The sequence below is a fragment of the Copadichromis virginalis genome, linkage group LG18, assembly GCF_057382275.1.
Source record: "Copadichromis virginalis isolate Kocher_CV1m ecotype Utaka linkage group LG18, C_Virginalis_male_GT1.1, whole genome shotgun sequence".
Taxonomy (NCBI): Eukaryota; Metazoa; Chordata; class Actinopteri; order Cichliformes; family Cichlidae; genus Copadichromis; species Copadichromis virginalis.
In genome coordinates this window covers 28,379,318-28,398,760 of record NC_140635.1, presented here as the reverse complement: position 1 = coordinate 28,398,760, position 19,443 = coordinate 28,379,318, and the positions used below count along the sequence as shown (strand labels likewise).

At 40.4% G+C, this 19,443-nt stretch overlaps 2 protein-coding genes across 3 annotated transcripts in view; both read right to left on the bottom strand.

Moving 5' to 3' along the window:
• Positions 1 to 337: 337 nt before the first annotated feature.
• On the bottom strand, positions 338 to 8,776 carry LOC146688172 (homeobox protein Mohawk-like). The gene is made up of 6 exons (XM_085438678.1): positions 8,336 to 8,776; positions 7,931 to 8,090; positions 7,661 to 7,814; positions 7,171 to 7,509; positions 1,232 to 1,265; positions 338 to 1,002 (listed from the first exon to the last, which is right to left on the bottom strand). Exons 1-6 carry the CDS (start codon positions 8,557 to 8,559, stop codon positions 663 to 665), a joined length of 1,251 nt encoding a protein of 416 aa, XP_085294804.1. The 5' UTR covers positions 8,560 to 8,776; the 3' UTR covers positions 338 to 662.
• Positions 8,777 to 12,412: 3,636 nt separating this feature from the next.
• LOC146688171 (MAGUK p55 subfamily member 7-like) overlaps positions 12,413 to 19,443 on the bottom strand; it is a 37,514-nt gene continuing 30,483 nt past the window's right edge. For both annotated transcript variants that reach the window (XM_085440495.1, XM_085440496.1), the window contains 5 exons: positions 18,149 to 18,229; positions 17,965 to 18,058; positions 17,727 to 17,835; positions 14,639 to 14,782; positions 12,413 to 12,749 (listed from right to left, as the gene is read on the bottom strand). In XM_085440495.1, coding sequence (XP_085296621.1) covers positions 12,510 to 12,749; positions 14,639 to 14,782; positions 17,727 to 17,835; positions 17,965 to 18,058; positions 18,149 to 18,229 — 668 coding nt within the window. In that variant the 3' untranslated portion in view covers positions 12,413 to 12,509. The remainder of the gene's footprint in view (positions 12,750 to 14,638; positions 14,783 to 17,726; positions 17,836 to 17,964; positions 18,059 to 18,148; positions 18,230 to 19,443) is intronic.

The window sequence follows — 19,443 nt, the reverse complement described above, 5'->3', positions numbered from 1 at the left end:
GAGGTGAAACGACTTCAAGCAACTTAAAGAAGTCCAGACGCTTTTCTTTGCAAGCTCCTTTGACCATGGCAGCTCCAAGTTTGTAACAGGAAACTAGGATTTGGCCCATGTCTGTTTCTAGCCTTCCCTCCATGTTCCCTCCAGGAACTGTCTCCCTGGGCCACTATAACACTCTTCTTCCATCAGTACAACCCTTTTAAAATCCACTTTGTGTAACGATGCAGTAAAACTTCACCACGTACGTCTGCACACGTGAAAACTAAGACTAAATACAGCTCAGCAAAACAAAACTGTGCATAGAAATTACTCTAAGCACACGACTATTCAAAGGATTTCACATTAGGTTTATTGAAATAGCTGCTGTCAAACATTAGCATTGGATGATGATCCAGTCTCTTGGAAGTTAATATAACTTACTGCAACAGAGGGGGGCATGAGGAACACAGCAAAAAACAGTAACAACTAATAAACAGCATTAGGTTAGTGTTAAAAATGGTTACAAACATTAAAGTTAATCAGCATTACAAAACAAAGATCTCAGAGGCTGTACATATATATATATATATATATATATATATATATATATATATATATATATATATATATATATCGCAAGGCACGTGGACGTCTGGTTTTCCTGTATGAAACAACATGTTTAATGCCTACACACTGTTTGCCAGTGAGACTTTGACAGTCTGGACCTCAGAGATATGAGAGGATTTCTGGATGATGCGGTTGGTGAGAGCGGGCCCGGTGGCACAGCTCTGCTGTAGACCTGAGGCAGATCCTGTGTTGCTCATCTCGTCTGTGATAGTGGTCTTTGCTACAGAGAGAGGCCCTCGGGTGTAGCTCTGCCCTGTAGCAGCGCTGGACACTGGAGCACTGCTCTGGTCTGCAGTGCAGCTCTGCACCTGGGCCAAGCTTGTCAGAGCCACAGCAGCGTGGATCTCCCTCCAGCCTTGGTCATCTTGTCTCTGCTGGCCTCTGAGTGGCTGCTGGTCCCTGTGAATACATACATACATATAGAGTATACACATATCATTTGTAGATAATTTATAATCACCCACGCCTTCCTTTAAAAAATGATCTAAACACCAATTTCAGATATCCAGAGCCAAAGAACCCCCACAGAAAACAAAAAAGCATCTCTTTATAAAAGTCAGATGATTAGTGGTTTGATTTCAGTGAGATTATAAAATGTATGTATTCAGTAATGAATGAGTAAACTTACCTGTCACATTTAGTTGAATTGTAGTCGCTTGTATCTGTAAAAGAGAATAAAAAGACTCAAAACGTGCCATGAATCAGTTCGACTCGACAGCAGTGAAACTACAGACAGTTTAGTCATGGGACAATGAGTGTTTGGATTAAGCTTTGGAATCATATATTAGTGATAAATACATGTTTTTTTGTGGATACCCATGGGCTTGTGTGTGCTTGTGTATGTTTTAATGGCAGTACATTCTTATATGTTTGTGTCTCTGGATGGATTTTAACATGCTGAAAAGTGTATTGGTCTGTCTGTCCTCAACTATTCAACTGCTATTCAGTGTTGAGCGTTCAAGAGGGAGAAAAAAATCTTAAATGTTTTTTTTAACAGCCATATGGGTCACATAAATTAATACGACCATCATCTAAACCTGTTAAAGAAAGAAGGATGAGTTGCTCTGTCAGTGCCCTAAATAGAAACAATCTGGGCATTTTTAGGAGCAAGAGAAGAAAAAAAATGAACTTTTCAGTAATATATCGCTACATGGTTTCTGTTTGTGGTCAGCAAATAAGTGTGCATTATATGTAAAACATATTTTCCATTTCAGCTTTGGAATATTGCCTATTTTCACTGGAGCAGATTGAAGCTGGTCAAAAACAGATTTTTCTTCAGAGAGGACTAGACAGGGAAATTAGAGGTCTGCTGTGAAACACAGTCTTTCAATGCTAACAGCCCGAAACATTCCCATCTCTGACTGTGAAAAAACATAGGCCAGGGCCAAAAGCAACTACTTGTTGATAGTAAATCATTTTGCTGTCTTATGCTTTTCTTTTGCTACTGAATGTTCTTCGGCCTATAACCTCGCCAGTAAAATAGTTTAGCACTTCAGTTGTATTTACTACCCCGAAAAAACATTGTTTCAGCTCTGGTGAGTCTTAGATTTGCAGCAAAGATCAGTTACAACAAAATTTTACAAGGGGTAACATGAAGCTGCTGAGACGTCTCCCTGCTATTACATTGTCCCGCAGTGATGCAATGTCATTTCATGTTGGATCCATAATTATGGCCATATAAGGGATGGTTTCATATTAAAAAGAAACAAACTATTTCATTTTGTTCCCGAGTACAACGACAAGAATGATGGCGCTCAAATGTCTGTATAGCAAATAGCCCATAAAACTAAAGCAAGCAAGCGAGTTAATTTAGCTCAGTAAAAACTGTCTCGAGGTAACAAAATCCACTTTTTGATGGATATACTATATTTGTTTCAATAAATGCCAAAGTTTAGAAACATGTAGTAGCTACATAGCAATGTCGTTAAAAACAATATGGTGCCTAACCTGTAAAACTCTATTTGATGTTTTTATAATTTTTTTTTTTTTTTGTGTGTGTGTGTGTAGATGATATGACTGAACAGATGGTATAATTAATAAGTTCAGAAAAGCAACATTTTTACATTTGGAAAGAGGCTGTTTTCCCTACTGTTTGGGCTATGCTAAGCTAAGCTAACCATGCTAAACGTATTACTAACCTACTAAAAAATTTGAATTTCTTTAAATATGAAAAAGTAACATAACTTTTGCGTTAACATTGTCTAGCTTATGCAAGTTTCTGGCATGTTGTCATGTATACATTGTTTGAGAGTTTTTGGTCATATTGGTTGTGCCACAGCTACATACAGCCACCGGTCATGAGGGAAAACTCTGTATAAACAGCCTGGTTGGAGATTGGTTGTTGGAAGTTGCTGGCTGGCACTAGGTAATTTTAGTTACAAAGATGTGGCTTTGGCCATTAATGTGTATGATACCAAATTTTCCACAAACATTTGCTAACTACTTGCCAAGTGATAGCAAAGCTTGAAAACTATAAAAGTAAAGCGTTTGCCTTCTAAATAAAAGTTGCGTCTCAGCACAGGCTCCATTTCTGGTCCGTGTTACATTTTTCACTACTGCACAGAGAGTAGCTAGTTAGTATTTTCAGATAAGCCGGTGTGCTTTATACAAACTACGGAAGACCGCGACAATCTGCTAGTGACTATTATTCACCCGATCCTACATTGCCACATGTCCAAAATGGTGGACATGTTAAAATGATGCGGTTAGTGGTCACAAGTTTGCAAAACCTCAATACTATTTAGTAATAAAAGATTAACAGATCACCAGACAATGAATTAATATCTACATGAGATCATTAAAACCTTGGCGCTCTCCCACAATATAAGTTGAAAACCGCTCACATGTCCCAGTGTCAGTGATTATGAATTTTTTCCCAGATGTATAATTCAGATCCACAATACTGCATATACGAAACAAAAACCTTCATCTATGCTTTCACTAGAAACAAAACAGGTAGTTATGCATTTCACTGCTCCGCATCCAATAAAACCTCATTCTAGTCTAGTTTATGACCCTCCAGGCTTTTTAAGGGAAATACTGAACTTGCTGTGAGTGTCAAATTATATAGTACAGAAATTGCTATACAGCCAATATTAACATTGCAAACATAGACTCTGCTACTAGACTTTTACTGCCTGTGGGAAATAAACCGATATCTTTTAGGTGTCCTCGTAGGTTAGTGTGTAGTGGCATCACCTATTAGCAAATCACTTTGAGTTTAGTGACTGTTTTAATCGTCTCCCGGGCAGAGTTAAATGTGTTAATGGTGTTAGCGCCTGTCATGAAGCTGGCAGCTTAACTTTCCACTTCACCTCCACAGAGGAGTTGCAAACGCTGCAAACACCCTTAATATGACCGTCAGGGATACATTAAAAGTTTGTAAAAACATTTCAGCAGCGCTGCATGTAGTGTTTGATGACATCATGAAAACCTCAAAGAACCACCAAAAGAAATATAATTTCAAGTGAGTATATTACACACTTACAGGAATGGTTCAGCATTTTGGGAAATAGAGTTGACCTCAAGAATTATTCTATGTCTACCAGCTAAGCTAAGCTCAAGTTGATCGAAATAACTGAGCTTGTTTGGACTCTTTCTGTAAATAGTGCTGCCTATTAACTAGTTACATGCAGAGACAGATAACTGAATTATAAACAAAAAATGTTGATTTATTGACTGAAAAATGCATTTGAACCATAATTACTGGTCAAAAATTTTTAAAAAAGAATTTACATTTGTTCTCTTTTAGCTAACAAAGCTAATGTAACATTCCTTTAGTTGTGTCTTTCCACCATGTAGGAATGCCATGTTTTGGCATACTATACTTTAAGATAAAGAGGAGTACAACGTTATAAAGTGTAGGATGGCTTAGAGAAGCCCTGACTCACTGATGATGGACTGCCAGATAGAAGAACATTCATTTCTGTAAGCAACCAGTACTGTTGCATGTGTCATTTGACAAGAATTCCTTTCAATGTTGAAAATTCACCATTGCTTTTAACCTGAAGTTAGTATAGGTTTGTAACACTACAAAGTATTGTTTGATCTGTTACCAAGTAGCAACAACCAGGGCTGAAACAGGACGAAATGTGGAAGTGCAAAAAGACGCAATTCCTTCGATGGCCACATGACGCTAGCTAACAATTTTGGTTGCTATAGCTAATTTTGTCTTCATTTATCTATCCGAGTGTTGCCAACTTAGCGACCTTTTTGCTATATTTAGCGAAAAATCTAGTGACAAATCTGGCGACTTTTGCTGATGTTATTGGAGACGTATGATGACTTTTTGACGTGAAGGCACATATCGCTCTTACTCTCAACAATCAGCGGGTGCTGCCGTTGGTACCTCGCCCGTGCTATAGCACTCACAGGCAGCGGATAGTCCTTATGCAGCAGTCAACCCCAGCTGCTGTCAGAGCAGGAGATGTTCACACCTTGCTTCCAAACTCCAAATGAATCGTGCATGAGCTCCTGCCCTGACTGTAACGCAGTCAGTTCTTCTTTTACTGTTACTTTTTGTGGATCACAAGGTTTAAAACTACTTAAACACACACACAAACACACAAAGTCGCTGCGCCAGAGTACCTATTTCGGGTCACTTTTGCTGGTCCCAAGCCCAGATAAAGGAGGAGGGTTGGAATTCTGACATTAAAATAAACAATAATTGCTAAAAGAAATTTAATTTGTAGATCTAAATATATTCTAAATGCATTTAGGGTGTTTTTTTTATTCACTTTATGTCTCTTCCACAATGTTATTTCTCCCTCCTACAATGTAGGTTACAATTACATAAGCATGACCAATTATCTTAATAGCAGTTTTCCTTACTAAGGAGTTGGCAACACTGATCTATCCCATCTTCATTTATATCTCACTGTTCAAGGTGTCAGTAAGACCTAAAGTTAGGTGTATGGCCATTGTGACGAGAGCTGTTTGCTAGGTTTAAGTCACTGAAATGGGTGTTGGTTCCTTTACATGGATTTATCTAAAAGATAATATGACCTGTTATATTTTACATCCCATTCAAGAAGTTTGTGCTTCAGTTTTGGTGAGTGACACTTACTGAATAGTTTATAAGTGCAGCTAATTAAGCTTCCTAGCATTAGCTGATAACAACTAGCCTAAATATTTGAACTTTTGCCAAAGTAAACCAAAGTGGCAATGGCAAAAATGCTAATGTTGTGACTTAAAAAAAACAACGAAATATATTTTTTGCTGTTTTAATCGATTAAAACAACAATTAAGAAGCGGCATGTCTTTTGGCATCCTACCTTATTTTATACTGTCTAGATAGATAACAGTTAAGGCAAGGCATTATATTTCATGTGGAATATAAGTTCAGTGGTTTATTTATCTACATATGTTTCTTTCTTAGACTGTAATTTACTCCCCAGATTTTTCAAGTCAGCCATGACATTTAATTTAGCTTTCACAGAAAATAAAATTATCCATTAAATAACTTCTTTAGACTGGAACAAGGTGATTGCCAGGAAACTACTCTTAACATAATAAAACAGAACCTTTTTTGATTTTAGAGTCAAACTAAAGAGAAGCGCTAAAGAGCAGAATTGGTTTCAAAAATCTTTTCACAACTTTTATAATGTAATGTAAATTTAGATTGACTTTGAGTAAGAAAGTAACACTTGGGAGAACCAGACTGCCAAAGCACATAGCAGTCGAGAGAGCGAAGCCACAACTTCAAACACCGAAGGGGGAAGCCAAATGGATATTAGTGGTCTTGCTCTGCGCTGTCTCACAGATGAGTGGCAGCACCGACAGTCGCTCTATGAGACCTCTCCGGTGTAGTCCTGACAGACTGCTCCATTTCTGCATTTGGCCAAGGTTTCCACTTCTCACCCTGGGAAGAATAAAGTCTCAGACATTCTGTAATTGTCCTTGAGACTGGACTGGACATTTCCACCATGGCAAGAAGCTGAAGCGGAACAAATGGCACATTCTAGAATATGGAAATGATATTTGCGGTGTGCAGCAGCAGCCAGGGCGAGCTCCATCCAATTTTAAAATGAGGGATTTCAGCGTCTGCATGAGACTTTATTAGTAATGTTTGTAGAGGCTTTGGCTCTTGCGCCTTAGCGGATTCGAGGCTTGTCAGTTTGCTGTGCTCCCTATAGGTCTGAAAGGGCACCCAGGTGTCAAACTCCCTCCCACTTTCCCTCTAACTTTATAATTGAATCTCACAGAGCTTCTGACTTTCAGTGGAGTGCCAGAGATTTATTAATATCAGGGCGCTCCGAGGAGCCATGTGGAAGTTTCTGTTCGTTCTGTTCTTACTTTACTGTACACTGTGGTGTGTTAAAAATGAACAGAGGGGAAACAGGGTAGTTAAACTGTCAGTTTGCCTCACATTCAGCATAAATCCACAATAAACAAGGAAGATGCTTTAGTAATTTCTATGGATGGGGGGAGATCCTACCATTTCTAGACTACTGTGTTGTTTTTGATTGCTGATTGATGCATGAAGCTAATATTGCATCACATCTTTCTAAATTCGTGTATTAACACATACAGATATTGCATTTGTGTTAGAAAAGAAACAGGTCTCACCCATATGGTAGACAAAGTTGGTCTCTGTTTCATAGGACGATGCAGGCGAGACGACATCTCCATCACATTCGTTTGAACTGAACGACTCGGAGTGGCTTCTTCTCTTGCAGGCTGGCGCAACGCCATCGGCCTTCGCCACCATCATGTGCCGCAGGGTGTCGTTCAGGTAGCGATTCAGTAAACTGCTCTTGTACTTGGAAGGAGGGGACGTGCTGTCATCACTGTTGGCGCAGTCAGCCATGGTGAGCATGTTGCCTTGTTTCTCCAGCACGCTCTTGTGGGATGATGACCTGCTGAAGTTTGACTGGCTGATGGGAGTCTGTAAGGGACATTCTTCATCTGCAGCAAAGGAAACAAAGCTGTCACTGATTTCACACTAAATTGATTCATATCAGTGAATATGAAATGTTACAAACTATGATTAAAAAAGAGAGACTGGGTACATCCAGTCTGATGACTTAGAAACTACTAATTCCCTGAAGGTCCTTACCCTCTGAGTCAGTGTCATCACTGCACATGCTCAGCCTCTCCGCGTTTCCCTGGATATATTTATTGTATAGTTTGATCCTCAGGGCCCAGCTCAGGTCTGGCTGCCTCACTGTGTTCTTCAGCCTTCGTCGGGCGTTTGCAAACCAGTTGGAAACCTGCACAGATGCCGCTGTGTTTTTTTTAGGACAGCACTGACTCGCATAAATCAGCACTAATACATCTTTCAAATCACTTTTGCTTCATTCTTCTTTCTTGCGTGAGCTCGTCTCACCTGTACTAGTGTCATGTGCGAGCCCAAAGCGAGTAGGACCTTCTCGGTCTTAGTCGGGTAGGGGTTGTCCCGGTGTTTGTATAACCAGTGTTTCAGGGGCCGGGCCATGTCCTGCAACACCTGTCTTTTGTGACGAACTTTTACGCCAGTCAGACGGGACCTGAAGGAGTAAGAGGTCAACAAACATTGTCCAGCATGCTTACCTGTAACCTGATTGTAGCACTGTAGCAATACTTTCGATCTACTTCACTGTCAAATTTGACTAAATTATGTCATGCAATTAATTTAATCAAAGCGTAGATATCCAAAGAAGTACAAGATCTGAGATCGCAGCATTATTTTAGATTCTTTATAGGTTTAATGTGTTTTTCTGCCATAAAAAAAAGCAAAAAAGTGATAAAATACCCATATCTTCTGTACTTCATGGCAGAGTTGTGTTCTGCGGACTCTTGGCATCGCAGCAGGTCCGCGCTCTGTCCTTCTGCTAAACTTGTCTGAGGTACGTCTGCACAGTTCAGTCTGTTCCTCTCCTCTGCTCTCCTGCCGTCGTCCAAGTGAAGCTCAGACTTCATCACAGCAACTTTGTTCATTCTTAAACGCGCCGAGTCTTCCTCAATCAACAGGTGCATCAGTAAACTCCCAGATGTAAAGAAAGGCAGTAGATTCCCATTCTTGGTAGACTTGGTGTAAAAAGGAATAGGTTAAACATAAAAGTGTCCCTTGCTTTTCTTTCGGTGCTCTCGGGAACAGACGTTGACAGACAGAAGAGGAGAATAATGTTTGAAAAGTCAGATGATGTTGTGCGAGGAGAGTTCAAATAACCTGCTGCTCCGCCGCCTATTGGCTCCCCCCACCGTCCAATCGCTTCTGTGGAGGGGTCTGTGAGGCAAAGCTTGCAGAGCAGCGGTAGCACCCGACGGTTTGAGCGAGATTGCACATGAAAAGAATATCAGCAAATGCGGTCATTAGATTTACAAGTGAGATTTTTGCTTGGTGTGACTGCAGTCTGTGCTAAGCAGTTCAACATGCCCTCATATTTTCTACATGAGGCACATGATTCATGTGGACCTTGCGGTTTTACCAAAAACCGTGTCAGCAAATAATAGTACATGTTTTACCAAGAGATTCTGGAAATTTATGCGTGTAATTACACGGTTACTTATAACCAGCAAAACCACGGAGCTGTGCCCTGTGATAGGCAGCAAATCCTGCTGTTTTCAGATGGATTTCAGTACAAATTGGCCAATCCACAGAGGCCACACAAACACAAGAAAATGACATTAAACTGTGTGTGTGTAATTATGAGTCTGTATTGCGTCTGGGGTTTAAAGTTTTTAAAGTCTACGTATTTATTTGAGTGTCAGGACTGCATTGCATCCCTTTGCACTGTGAGTAGGGTTAATCCAAAGATAATGCGCATATTTGTTAGTGTGGGTTCCCATTTTTGAGCAACCGGGACTGTAAATAATTATGGAAACTCAGTCTGAAGGAACTCTAACATCATCATTAGTGTAACTAAATGACAACATGTGGGCTCTGAGCCCAGTATTTGAAGACTGGATGGCTCGGCTTAAGCTGTAATTCACGTATGTTTTTCCTCTAAACACTCTTATGTAAGAGTGTTTGGATATACACTGATGACTTTGCCATGCACAATCATAACTTAATAATCTTTAAGCAAACATTTGTGATAAAATGGGGTTTTGGTCATCCTGGCTGCAGTTTAAACTTTGGAAATTGTGGCTAAAACCCAAGTAGCACTTGTTCGGTGTATTAAAGCACTCTAAAAAGTCCCATCCACATTCATAATTCAGGACTATCAGCGGGGGAGGTTGAGTTTCAGTGCTTTCAAAGCTGAAAAACACATGTACCAGAAGCGTCCCCGTTAGGTGCTGTAAATTCCTTGCTCACATTCCTCGGCAGCAGTCGGAAAAGGCTACATGCTATCTCACACCATTTACTCCTGTCCCTCTGTGATATGTTCACCGGCTCAACTGTTGATATTAGCTGGGAACACGCCTACATTTGGCAGCCAGGAGACCTGTAAAAAAATCCAAGTGGAAGGATATATATCTCGCTTTGTTTGGATACTTTGGCACTTGTGTCTGTGTATGTGTCGTGCAGGTTCACAAACTCCAGGCCTATCCAAAGGGACAAACACCCAGTAAAGTGTGAAGCAGAGAAACAGATCGCCAAGCATTCTTTTTATTATTATTATTTCTAATCCGTTTGGTTCAAACAGACAATTATTGATAGTGCTGTCAAATGTTGTAGATTCTGTTGCATGCTGCTGGCGCTGTGTCCTATTTTAGCATTTCAGCATTTTTTAGCTAATTGTTTTAGTTTACAGCCTGCAGTTAGTGGAAATGAAGCAGCTCAAAGTACTCTAATTAGTTAGCAATTAACAATAAACTGACAAATTAAGTTTCTGAAGAGGATGCATTTCCCCGGTACATTCAGACATGGTGCTAACCAAAATCAAAAAACTGTAGCGCCAAGATAAATAGGTAGTGCTAGCATAAAACTTAGTCTATTTCTTCAATTATTATTTCTTCAACGCTAATGATGTTATGCTCTGATGAATGGTAAAATGGTAAATGGCCTGTATTTGTATAGCGCTTTACTAGTCCCTAAGGACCCCCCAAGGCCATGAAGACAAAGCGTTAGCATGTCTGTTGATGCTTGAGCGAACTGACAAACTTGGTGACTAGCTCATGAACGCAGTGTAGCATTTAGCGCCTAAGGAGCTAGCCATTTGCCTCTGGAGTGGTTGGACCCAAAACAGAGCAAAAAAGTTAAGGTGAAAATTCGAATTTGATTGGTTGCAAAATTGTCTTTTTGAGATTTTTGTGTTGCAAAGTTGTTTTGGGTTAATGTCAGCACAAATGAGTCAGCCAAAGACTCTCTAAACCTACAGTATTCTGCAATAAACTAAAAACCTTTCCCTTCCTGCTTTAGGTTTGTGTAAGTATCTCCCATATACTTTTACCATGTGCTTTACTGTGTCGGTTGTTTAAAAGTAATGAACGTTTCCTGCTAACAAACTAGATGTTGTTTAACATTGGTTGTATTTATTGTTACATTCTTCAGATAGACAGCTACACGACTGAGCCAAATTATCCGAGACCAATTGACATCATACTTCTGTGTAATGTTTGAAGTGGGAGCTACTCTGAACATAAAACGGCAGGTTTTCATTGGAGCACTCTGGTGTCTTTAATGGCATCATTATGATCTCAGAGGGTGCCTGCAGATTCTCAGCGGTGTGATGAAATTACACTGCCAGGCTTTGGCTCAGGTTGGGCTTCAGACCTGGCAAGAGTGTCGAGTGTTGTCTTGAGAGTCTGCATTTAAAATAGAAAATAAGAAAGAAAGAAATGCAGACATACCAGTGGATGCATCTATGCTGTCTGCGTCCACTCAGTTATGTTTGACTCTTACAATAAGCTTTCCAAAGACAAATAAATATTTGAGACTCGATGATGCTCCCTTTGCTGCTGCAGCCCGATCGACTACGTCTAGCTTCACTGTGTTTTTAAAGTACAATTTTATATGTTGTCATAACTTCTCTCCGTACGTCTACGAAGGCCTACGTCCCTTGAAAGCCATTACCGTCTCCCCACATCACACTGCTCTCTCTTCCTCGCAAACACGACATGATAGAGCCATTAACACTCCTTCACACCCAATTGAGCACACCATCCAAAAAAGAGGAAGGAAACACCACGGCTGTAGTGAAATGTAGTCATAAAAACATTGGATTACCCGCCATGTGTGAGTGAGAGGAGTAAAATTTGTACCCGACGACCAGCTGTGATGCTCAAATATGAGTATTTGTTAATGGAGTGTCACTAATGGTGAGTTTCTGCCAATTGTTTTTAATTGTCTCAATATGTTTTCGGGTAAAAGACACCTCGTTGTGGTTAATGTTCTATAACAAAGGTGATTTTCAGAATAGAGCACTTAACAATTAGTTATTGGACCTTCTGCACCTTTGGGTCTTTGCAGTATTTGCAGCATTCTGCTGTTCGCAATCATAAAACGGTTTTTCATCTTGCTTCAGCAAAAGTTTATGATTATTATCGTGTTTGTGTCCCTGCTCCATATAGCATGTAGCTGGCAAAAAAAAGCCTCCCTGACTGCTACTAATAATATTTCTCTGGTGTACATTACAGTTAATTGAAGTGCAGCAGCTGTCAGAATAATTACATGCTGATGTTTGCGACTTGGCAGGGAGGCATTACACTCAGCCACAAGCTCTGGAGAGTTTCCTTTTTTCCCCCTTCTTCTTGTTCTTCTTCTGCAAACTGAAATGTTTTCACCCAAATGCCAACAGAAAAGCAGGAGCAGAGACAGATGGAGGGAGAGAGAGATGGAGAGAAGTGGAGAAATGGATTCTGCCTAACTGGATGCGCACAAAAGACAATATGGAAAACTTTAGAAATCGCAGCTTTTGTTTAGCCCAGGATTAAAATATGAAATTCAGTCTTCCATGTTGTTTGTTCTAAAATGACACATTACATACAGCTATGTTATATTTTTATTAATTTGTTTTTCTTACTAACTTCATATATAAATCTCAAATCCAGCTGGGCAGATGACTACAGCTTCTCCGTGCTTTTGTTGGTGAGGAGAAGCTCCACTCTGTCCACTCTGTGGGCACCCACTGGACCCGTGCCTCCTGAATCTTCTCGAGGTCTGACCTCAGCTCTCTGAACGCAGAGGCGATATCTCCATTAACAATCACCTTGTCAAACAGGTGACCGTACTGGCGCTCCATGTTTTCAGCTAAGTCAATCATGTCCTCAAAATCCGCCTCCTGTGAAAGGAAAATAGCGTCACCAGTATCCATCAGGCAACAAAGATTCTATCCCTAGATGGAGTGGTGTACAGTGTTGTGCAAAATGACTGCTCATTTCTTTATATTTTGTCAGGAGAATGGGAGATAGGTGCAGTAATGTACTGAAATGTGTAAACATAAATGGAAGTACTGGCAAAATCAGTTTGTGCAGTTGAAAGTCAATATTTGATATGACCACCTTTATTCTTCAACACAGCCTAAACTCCCTTAGGCAGCTTTCTTGTCATTTCTCTCAGTAGTCTTCAGAAATAGTTCTCCAGGCTTCTTGAAGGACATTCAAAGCTCTTCTTTGGATGTTGGCTACCTTTTGTTGCCTTCTCTATCAAGATGCTCCCACACTGCTTCAATAAATTTGAGGTCCAGCCTCTGGGAAAGCCATTGTATGTTTTTCTATCCAGGTGTGACTTTACTGCATTGGCAGTGTGTTTGGGATCACTGTGGTGCTGAGAAATGAAGCTGTTGCTAAACAGATGCTTTCCAAAAGTTACTGCATCATACAAATCTGACGGTTCTGTGCTCATAATTCCGTCAATTTTGACAAAATCTTCAGTACTAGTGGCTAAACCCACAAACCATGACAGAGCCTGCACTGTGTTTTACAGCTGTAGCTCAACTTACCTCTCTCCTGACCTCCTCTGTCTAATATTGATGACGATTTTAACCAAAAACTTCACACTGAGATGTCTGATGAGGTTTCAGTAAACAGTATATGGATCAACTCAAAGGCCTTTTCTGGCTTTCAGATACAGATCAACAGTTGTATATATATTTTTAGGCTTGTCACTTCTTCTTTTGTTCTCCACTTGTCCAGTCTTTTGCAGACATACAAAAATTATGCCGGGATATGACAAGTTGTCGGCTAAGGCACAAGAAGCCTTTTCACGCAAGTTGAAAACACAGCCCTTTGAGACGAGCCTCAACTCTGAATGGACAGTACCAAAAACTTACTGCAACACAGCTGCGTCACCTTGTGGGTTTGATAAAGGCAACCTGGGCACATGTGGCCAAACAATGAATCTGAACTCAGATGGGCATTTTTAAAGTTACTTAGCATGTTTTGATTCCGCTGTGCCCCATCAACTTCAGATGCTTCAGTTTTAAACTCCTAGGACCTGCGTCCAGATTTGTGGACATCACATTTTGGGTTGTCTAGAACAAAATACTAAATTTTGCTCTACAACGGCCTGATATCCACTTACGAGGACATTATACTGCTACTGTCCTATTGAAATTTAAAGCGAATGTCCTCTTATGTGGATCTCATTTTTCTCAGAAACAAAAATCAGGTAAAAAAATAAATAAATCATGTAATTCTTTGTTTTTACATTCATCAGATCCCAGTCAGCCCAAATAGCAAAGAGAGATTAAAAATGCATGCCGTGAAGAATTCGGGTCTTAGGAGGTTAAAGTGAGCAGGTACTCAACAGAACAATATAAAATGCACAGACTCTTCAGTCTACATCAATTTGGTGAATAATTTAAGTTTGTTTCCCTATTTAATGTGATTCCTTGCTATCGCCTATTTATTGTTACAGGTTTTTGTTTGTGTTTTCTTTTAGTTTTTCCCCCATTTAAATCATGATCAATATCACACATAAGCTGAAACTTTTATCTCTGACACAAATACGCTTCCTTAGATGTTATCTTATTGGAGAAGGAGCCAATCAGAAAGCAGTTTTGTAACTTCCCATGTCTTCTAAATGCAAACCACAGGGCCAGTGTAAACTAAGGTGTGTGTTAGTTAGGGGTGTGTGCCACAATGTTTGTCCTCATACTGTCATGTCGTTACATGGAACAGGAACCTTAGTTCACCATGCAATTGCTGGACTGTGTGTGTTTTTTCTTACTGAAAAGATCCTGACTTGGTTAATATCCTCTTCATCGCAGACAAATTTAGCTCTCCGTCTGGTGAGGCGTAGCTCCTCTATGCGCGGTGGCTTGACAAACACCACGTATGGTTTAAATTCAGACGTGTACACACGCTTTATTTTCTGTTGGAACAAAAGAGGATTAGATTAGTTGAAGACAGAAGGCAAGTATCTGTAATAAAATATGTTGTCTAAACAATACACATGTGTTTTCTGAAGACTGGGCCACAGCTTCGGATTCTGTTTGGCAGAAAAAAACACAAAAACATAACTTTATCCAACTCCCATGATGTAAAGCTACTACTGTTACTTCAACTGTGGCAAAGTAATTACTTGTGAGAGCTTAGAAACTGTTGTTTTTTTCCTAGAAGAACCATTGTCTCGTGTGTCTCACCATCTCATGTGGAGCCGAGTAGAAATCTTACTTTAACTGTTCACTTATTTCCCATTTAACCAAGCAGAAACGTTGCTATCCGATATAAAACCGGATTAAAATGAGCAGTGTGACACAGCGTATAATTAAAAGGTTTGTCCAAAGGTCCAAAGGCTTTTACAAACCATCAAGGTCAAGGTCAAGTTTATTGGTATAGGACATTTAAAACAACCACGGTTGACCAAAGTGCTTCACAGGCTTTCAATAACAACAAACAAAATAATTACAAGATGTCTAGATTTAGCTCGACATGAAGGCCAGAGAGTAGAAATGAGTCCTGAGGAATGACTTGAATGTAGCAACTGTTTGGTCAGTTCTAATATGAAATAATAAGGCATTCCAGAGACTCAGGGACACAATTTGAGAGCTCTGTGTCCACTATTTTTAAAGGCTAAATCTCGGACTATTGAGGATAATCTGAGTAGAAGACCTCAGTGCTCTGACAGGAGTATGAGCATGAATAAGATCAGACAAAGACAGTGGTGCCAGCCCAATTAGAAACTTAAAAATGATCAATAAAATGTTACAATTAAACCTAAAGTTGACAGAACTCAAATGGAGTGAAGCTAAAATTGGAGTAATATGTTCATGTTTTTGTGTTCCATTTCTTTCCTACATACAAAGAATAACAATAATACAGTCAATACAATACAATAATAAGAGCATGTATGACTCTGAGTCATAAGAAAGGCAAGGCTGCACTTTGGCCAATAATCTCCGCTGGTAAAAGAAGCAGTTTTATCACAGAAATAATCTGTTTATCCAAGTTAAAAGAGCTGTCAACACCCAAGTTTTTAACAGATTGATAAATGAACGACCCATAAGCCCCTTTTCCATTAGTACCTACTCGGATTGACTCGGCACGGTTCGCCAGGGTTTTCAGGGCTTTCCAATAAGTCATAGTACCAGGTACTAAAATAGTACCTGCTTGGCCGCAGTTAAAAGCAATCCAAGCAGGTACTAAAATGTGACGTCGTCAGACTGCCATGCTACCGATTGACTGGTCACTGGCATCACTTGATGAGTCACAAGAGTGTCTCATTCACAAAGATCAAAACTGCCATTTTTGAAACCAGGAAACGAGGGAAATGGCTACAAAAAACAACGCCCCGGCTCCCGAGTCCGACGAGAAGCAACAGAATACCAGGTATATTGTTGGCTCGACGTCCACTTTGGTTTAGCCTTCCGCATCGCATACTAATTACGTCACGGGATGCTCTGCAGTGTTGCTTTGACGACAACCATGGACATTAGATAGTACTGGATTGTAATGGAAAACCAGTCGATGCAAGTCAGGTCAATCCGAGCAGTGAGAGTAGTGAGAGAGCCAACACAGAGGAAACACAGTCCTACAGCTGCTCACCACAACCAAACATAACAATCTCTGTTTTCATTTCTGTTCATTAAAATTAAGAAAATTAATGTTTAACCAATTCTTTAAGGCAGTCGAACTAAACTTAATGAATTGGGGTCATTAGATTTCACAGGGGAAAAAAAATCAAGATGTTATCAGCAAAACAATGAAAGGATCGGTTAAATTTCTCAAAAAATAATAATAATTTTTAGCTCACTGACATGTGTAACCCAATAGGATTAGGGACAGGATAAAGTGTCAGTCTCTAAGGTTGACAGAAAGAACTGTAGAAAGAAATGACAAAAACTGCACTGCCTCAAATTCCCAAACATTTCCAAATGTTAACCTCAGAGTAAAAACATGTTAGCACTCTGGTTCAAAAACAGTTTTGGCCTGATCGCTAATTTCCCCCTTTATGATAACTTTTTGTGGGATTATTATTTATTTATTTGTACCCCTTAGATGGCTCAAAGTTCATTTTTAAGTGGGGAATGATTATTTTTAAAAGAGGGGCAGTAAAAGCCTGCTTGGTGACCTTGTTTGGTTTTAGTGCCTATATGACCAAAGAATAATAAAGTTGTACTAGCAGTTTGCCCAAGTTATCCGTGTTTAGCAAATATCTGTTCTTGTGCAGTGTACCCATGCTGTCACTTTGCCCACTAAACTTGGTGGTGTTAACTGAAAACTTCCCTGCACCCCACCCTCGGTATAATTACATGTTCAAAATGTTCTGGCTCCCAGAAAACAAGCTGTGAATGTCAGGCTTCAAAGTGGGACTTCAAAGATCTACAGATGATGTCCTGTTGGATAATGCTCATCTCTTATATACAGTCTATGATTTTATCCCATTTTTCCCTCCACAAATTTGGACTGCCCTCATATCCTAAAGCTAACTTGGGGAAAAGTCCACACAGGAATGTTCTTCTTCTGATAGAAGCAGAGTACTCAGTCCTTATTTGTTGCTTTAAACTGCAGGGTTTAAAAAGTGAGGAGGCTCATGCTATTGCTCCACAGATCATGCAAAAAAGCAAGTACAGTGTGATCCCTCACTGGCTTCCCAGCATAACTAAAATAAAAAACTAAACCCTTGTGGTGACACATGGGACTTGGAAACTTTACTTTTATTAGTTCAACGTGAAAAGGCCACAGGACAAAAACCGAACTGTAAATTTCCATTTCTGAAAAAGGTGCTGGCTCACAATGAATGATTATTTAGTATGAAGAATCAGCGTGAACTGTTTATTAGGGACACATGACTTTTTGGATGGCACAATGCTTACACTGGGGTGAACATCCAGGAGGCAGACCTTGCCCTCTGCCATCACTCTGTGCACAGAGTCTAGACTCGTTCCATAGTAGTGACCTCTGTAACTCCCATACTCAATAAGCCTGGAGGCAGAAAGCATCAGGGACAGGAACAGACATGAAAACAATTAAAACGGCAGAGTAGACAGAGTGAGTGGACAAAATGCAAGCGAGATTATTTTAATACCATGGGAACACATGCTAATGGAGTACCTGTGACTCAGAATGAGCTCTTCAAACATGTGGACTGACACAAAATGATAATCCACACCTTCGCTTTCCTGCCTTTTCTTCTCCCGTGTGGTGTCTGTAAGAGAAGAGCACGGCAGGCGGGAGATGAAACGCATTTTAGCGTGCAGGAGATGACAGTCGAGGAACTCGAAAGCGTCTGTCTTACGGGGTACGGTGACGCCATAGCGGTCGGGGTCGGAGATCAGCAGCCTCCTCTTCAGTTCATTAACGCCAACGCCGCTGGGCCCTCGAGACAATTTTCAAAACACAGTGTTCTCCATGTGGGTATTCATTCCAAGTATCACTAATGTGTACTAATGTTTTCCTCAACACAAGCCCAACATCAAATGACGCATCTGTCTTTACCATCAGAGAGGGAGCGACAGTCAGACAGAGCTCTGATTTCAGTCAGATTTTCAGCGTCTGTCTGCGCCCCCCCCATCGAACGTTTAACGCTCCTATACCCTCTGGAAAATACATAGGATTGCACTTAAATGTGACATCTGCAAAGCCACGCAGTATCAATGTCATTATAGTGTAGGATGCACAGGATGAAGCGCACACACAGACACACTCGCGCTGTAGCATCTGGGATTTTCTTCTAGAGCAGGTTTCGGCAGCCCCAGATTGCATCAGACTCTAATGGAGCTCTGTCTGAAAGTGGGATTCCTGACATACCTGCCTTTTCCATCACTGAGTTGCATGAGCTTGATGCATTACAAAATATCAGGTTTATGGACTCTCCGCTCTTACACTTCTAATGCGTTTCACAGCTGCCGCACAGAACCGGAGAGGAGCATCATCGGGCTTTGTGGACGCTTTCCTTTTCAAGAGTTACACGATCTGTGGGCGCTTTAAGTGGCTGGCAGTCACTTTCACCAACTTCCCTGGGGCATAGGGTTCTATTGTTTCATTCAAAGTGCATATGCAGTGCAAACTGAAAGGATATATTTCAAACCTGGTCAAATATCATCCAGCTGGTCCTGGTTTAGTGATCCAAGGTTTTGGTTTTCCCGTCTATAACTTTCATTGCCAATAAGCTATATATTCTTAATGATGACCTCCGGTCAATGAAGAACCCTCACAGCAGACAGTAAAACGTAATCCCGAGTCGGGGTTAGCTCCAACTCAATTAAAGAGGTCTAAATCTAAATCCAAGCCGTCTTAACTGTTCCAAGTTGATGATGGAGCACTTGGCTGACATTATGAGGGATCGTCTCCACCATCCATCTCTTTCTCTCCATTCTTTTATTTATTTTTTTATCTATTCTCTATCTGGTATTGTTTTTGCACCTCTTCAGCTCTTTGTGTTTCTCGCTTCTCTTTTCTTTATCGCTTTTTCCGTCTCTTCGCTTCTCGTCTGCCCTCCGTTCTCCTCAGTCACAGGCGACCTACAGTTGTATCGTAATATGACATTGAAAAGACCTTCAGCGGGGCTCAATCTAAAATTCCCTGGGGAGA

Excerpts from the sequence above, each read along its gene's own strand:
- LOC146688172 (XM_085438678.1), bottom strand. The coding sequence starts at position 8,559 with ATGCACCTGTTGATTGAGGAAGACTCGGCGCGTTTAAGAATGAACAAA. Across the intron at positions 1,266-7,170 it reads CAACTTTGTCTACCATATGG|ATACAAGCGACTACAATTCA; the intron begins GTGAGACCTGTT and ends TCTCTTTTACAG. Across the intron at positions 1,003-1,231 it reads AATTCAACTAAATGTGACAG|GGACCAGCAGCCACTCAGAG; the intron begins GTAAGTTTACTC and ends ATGTATTCACAG.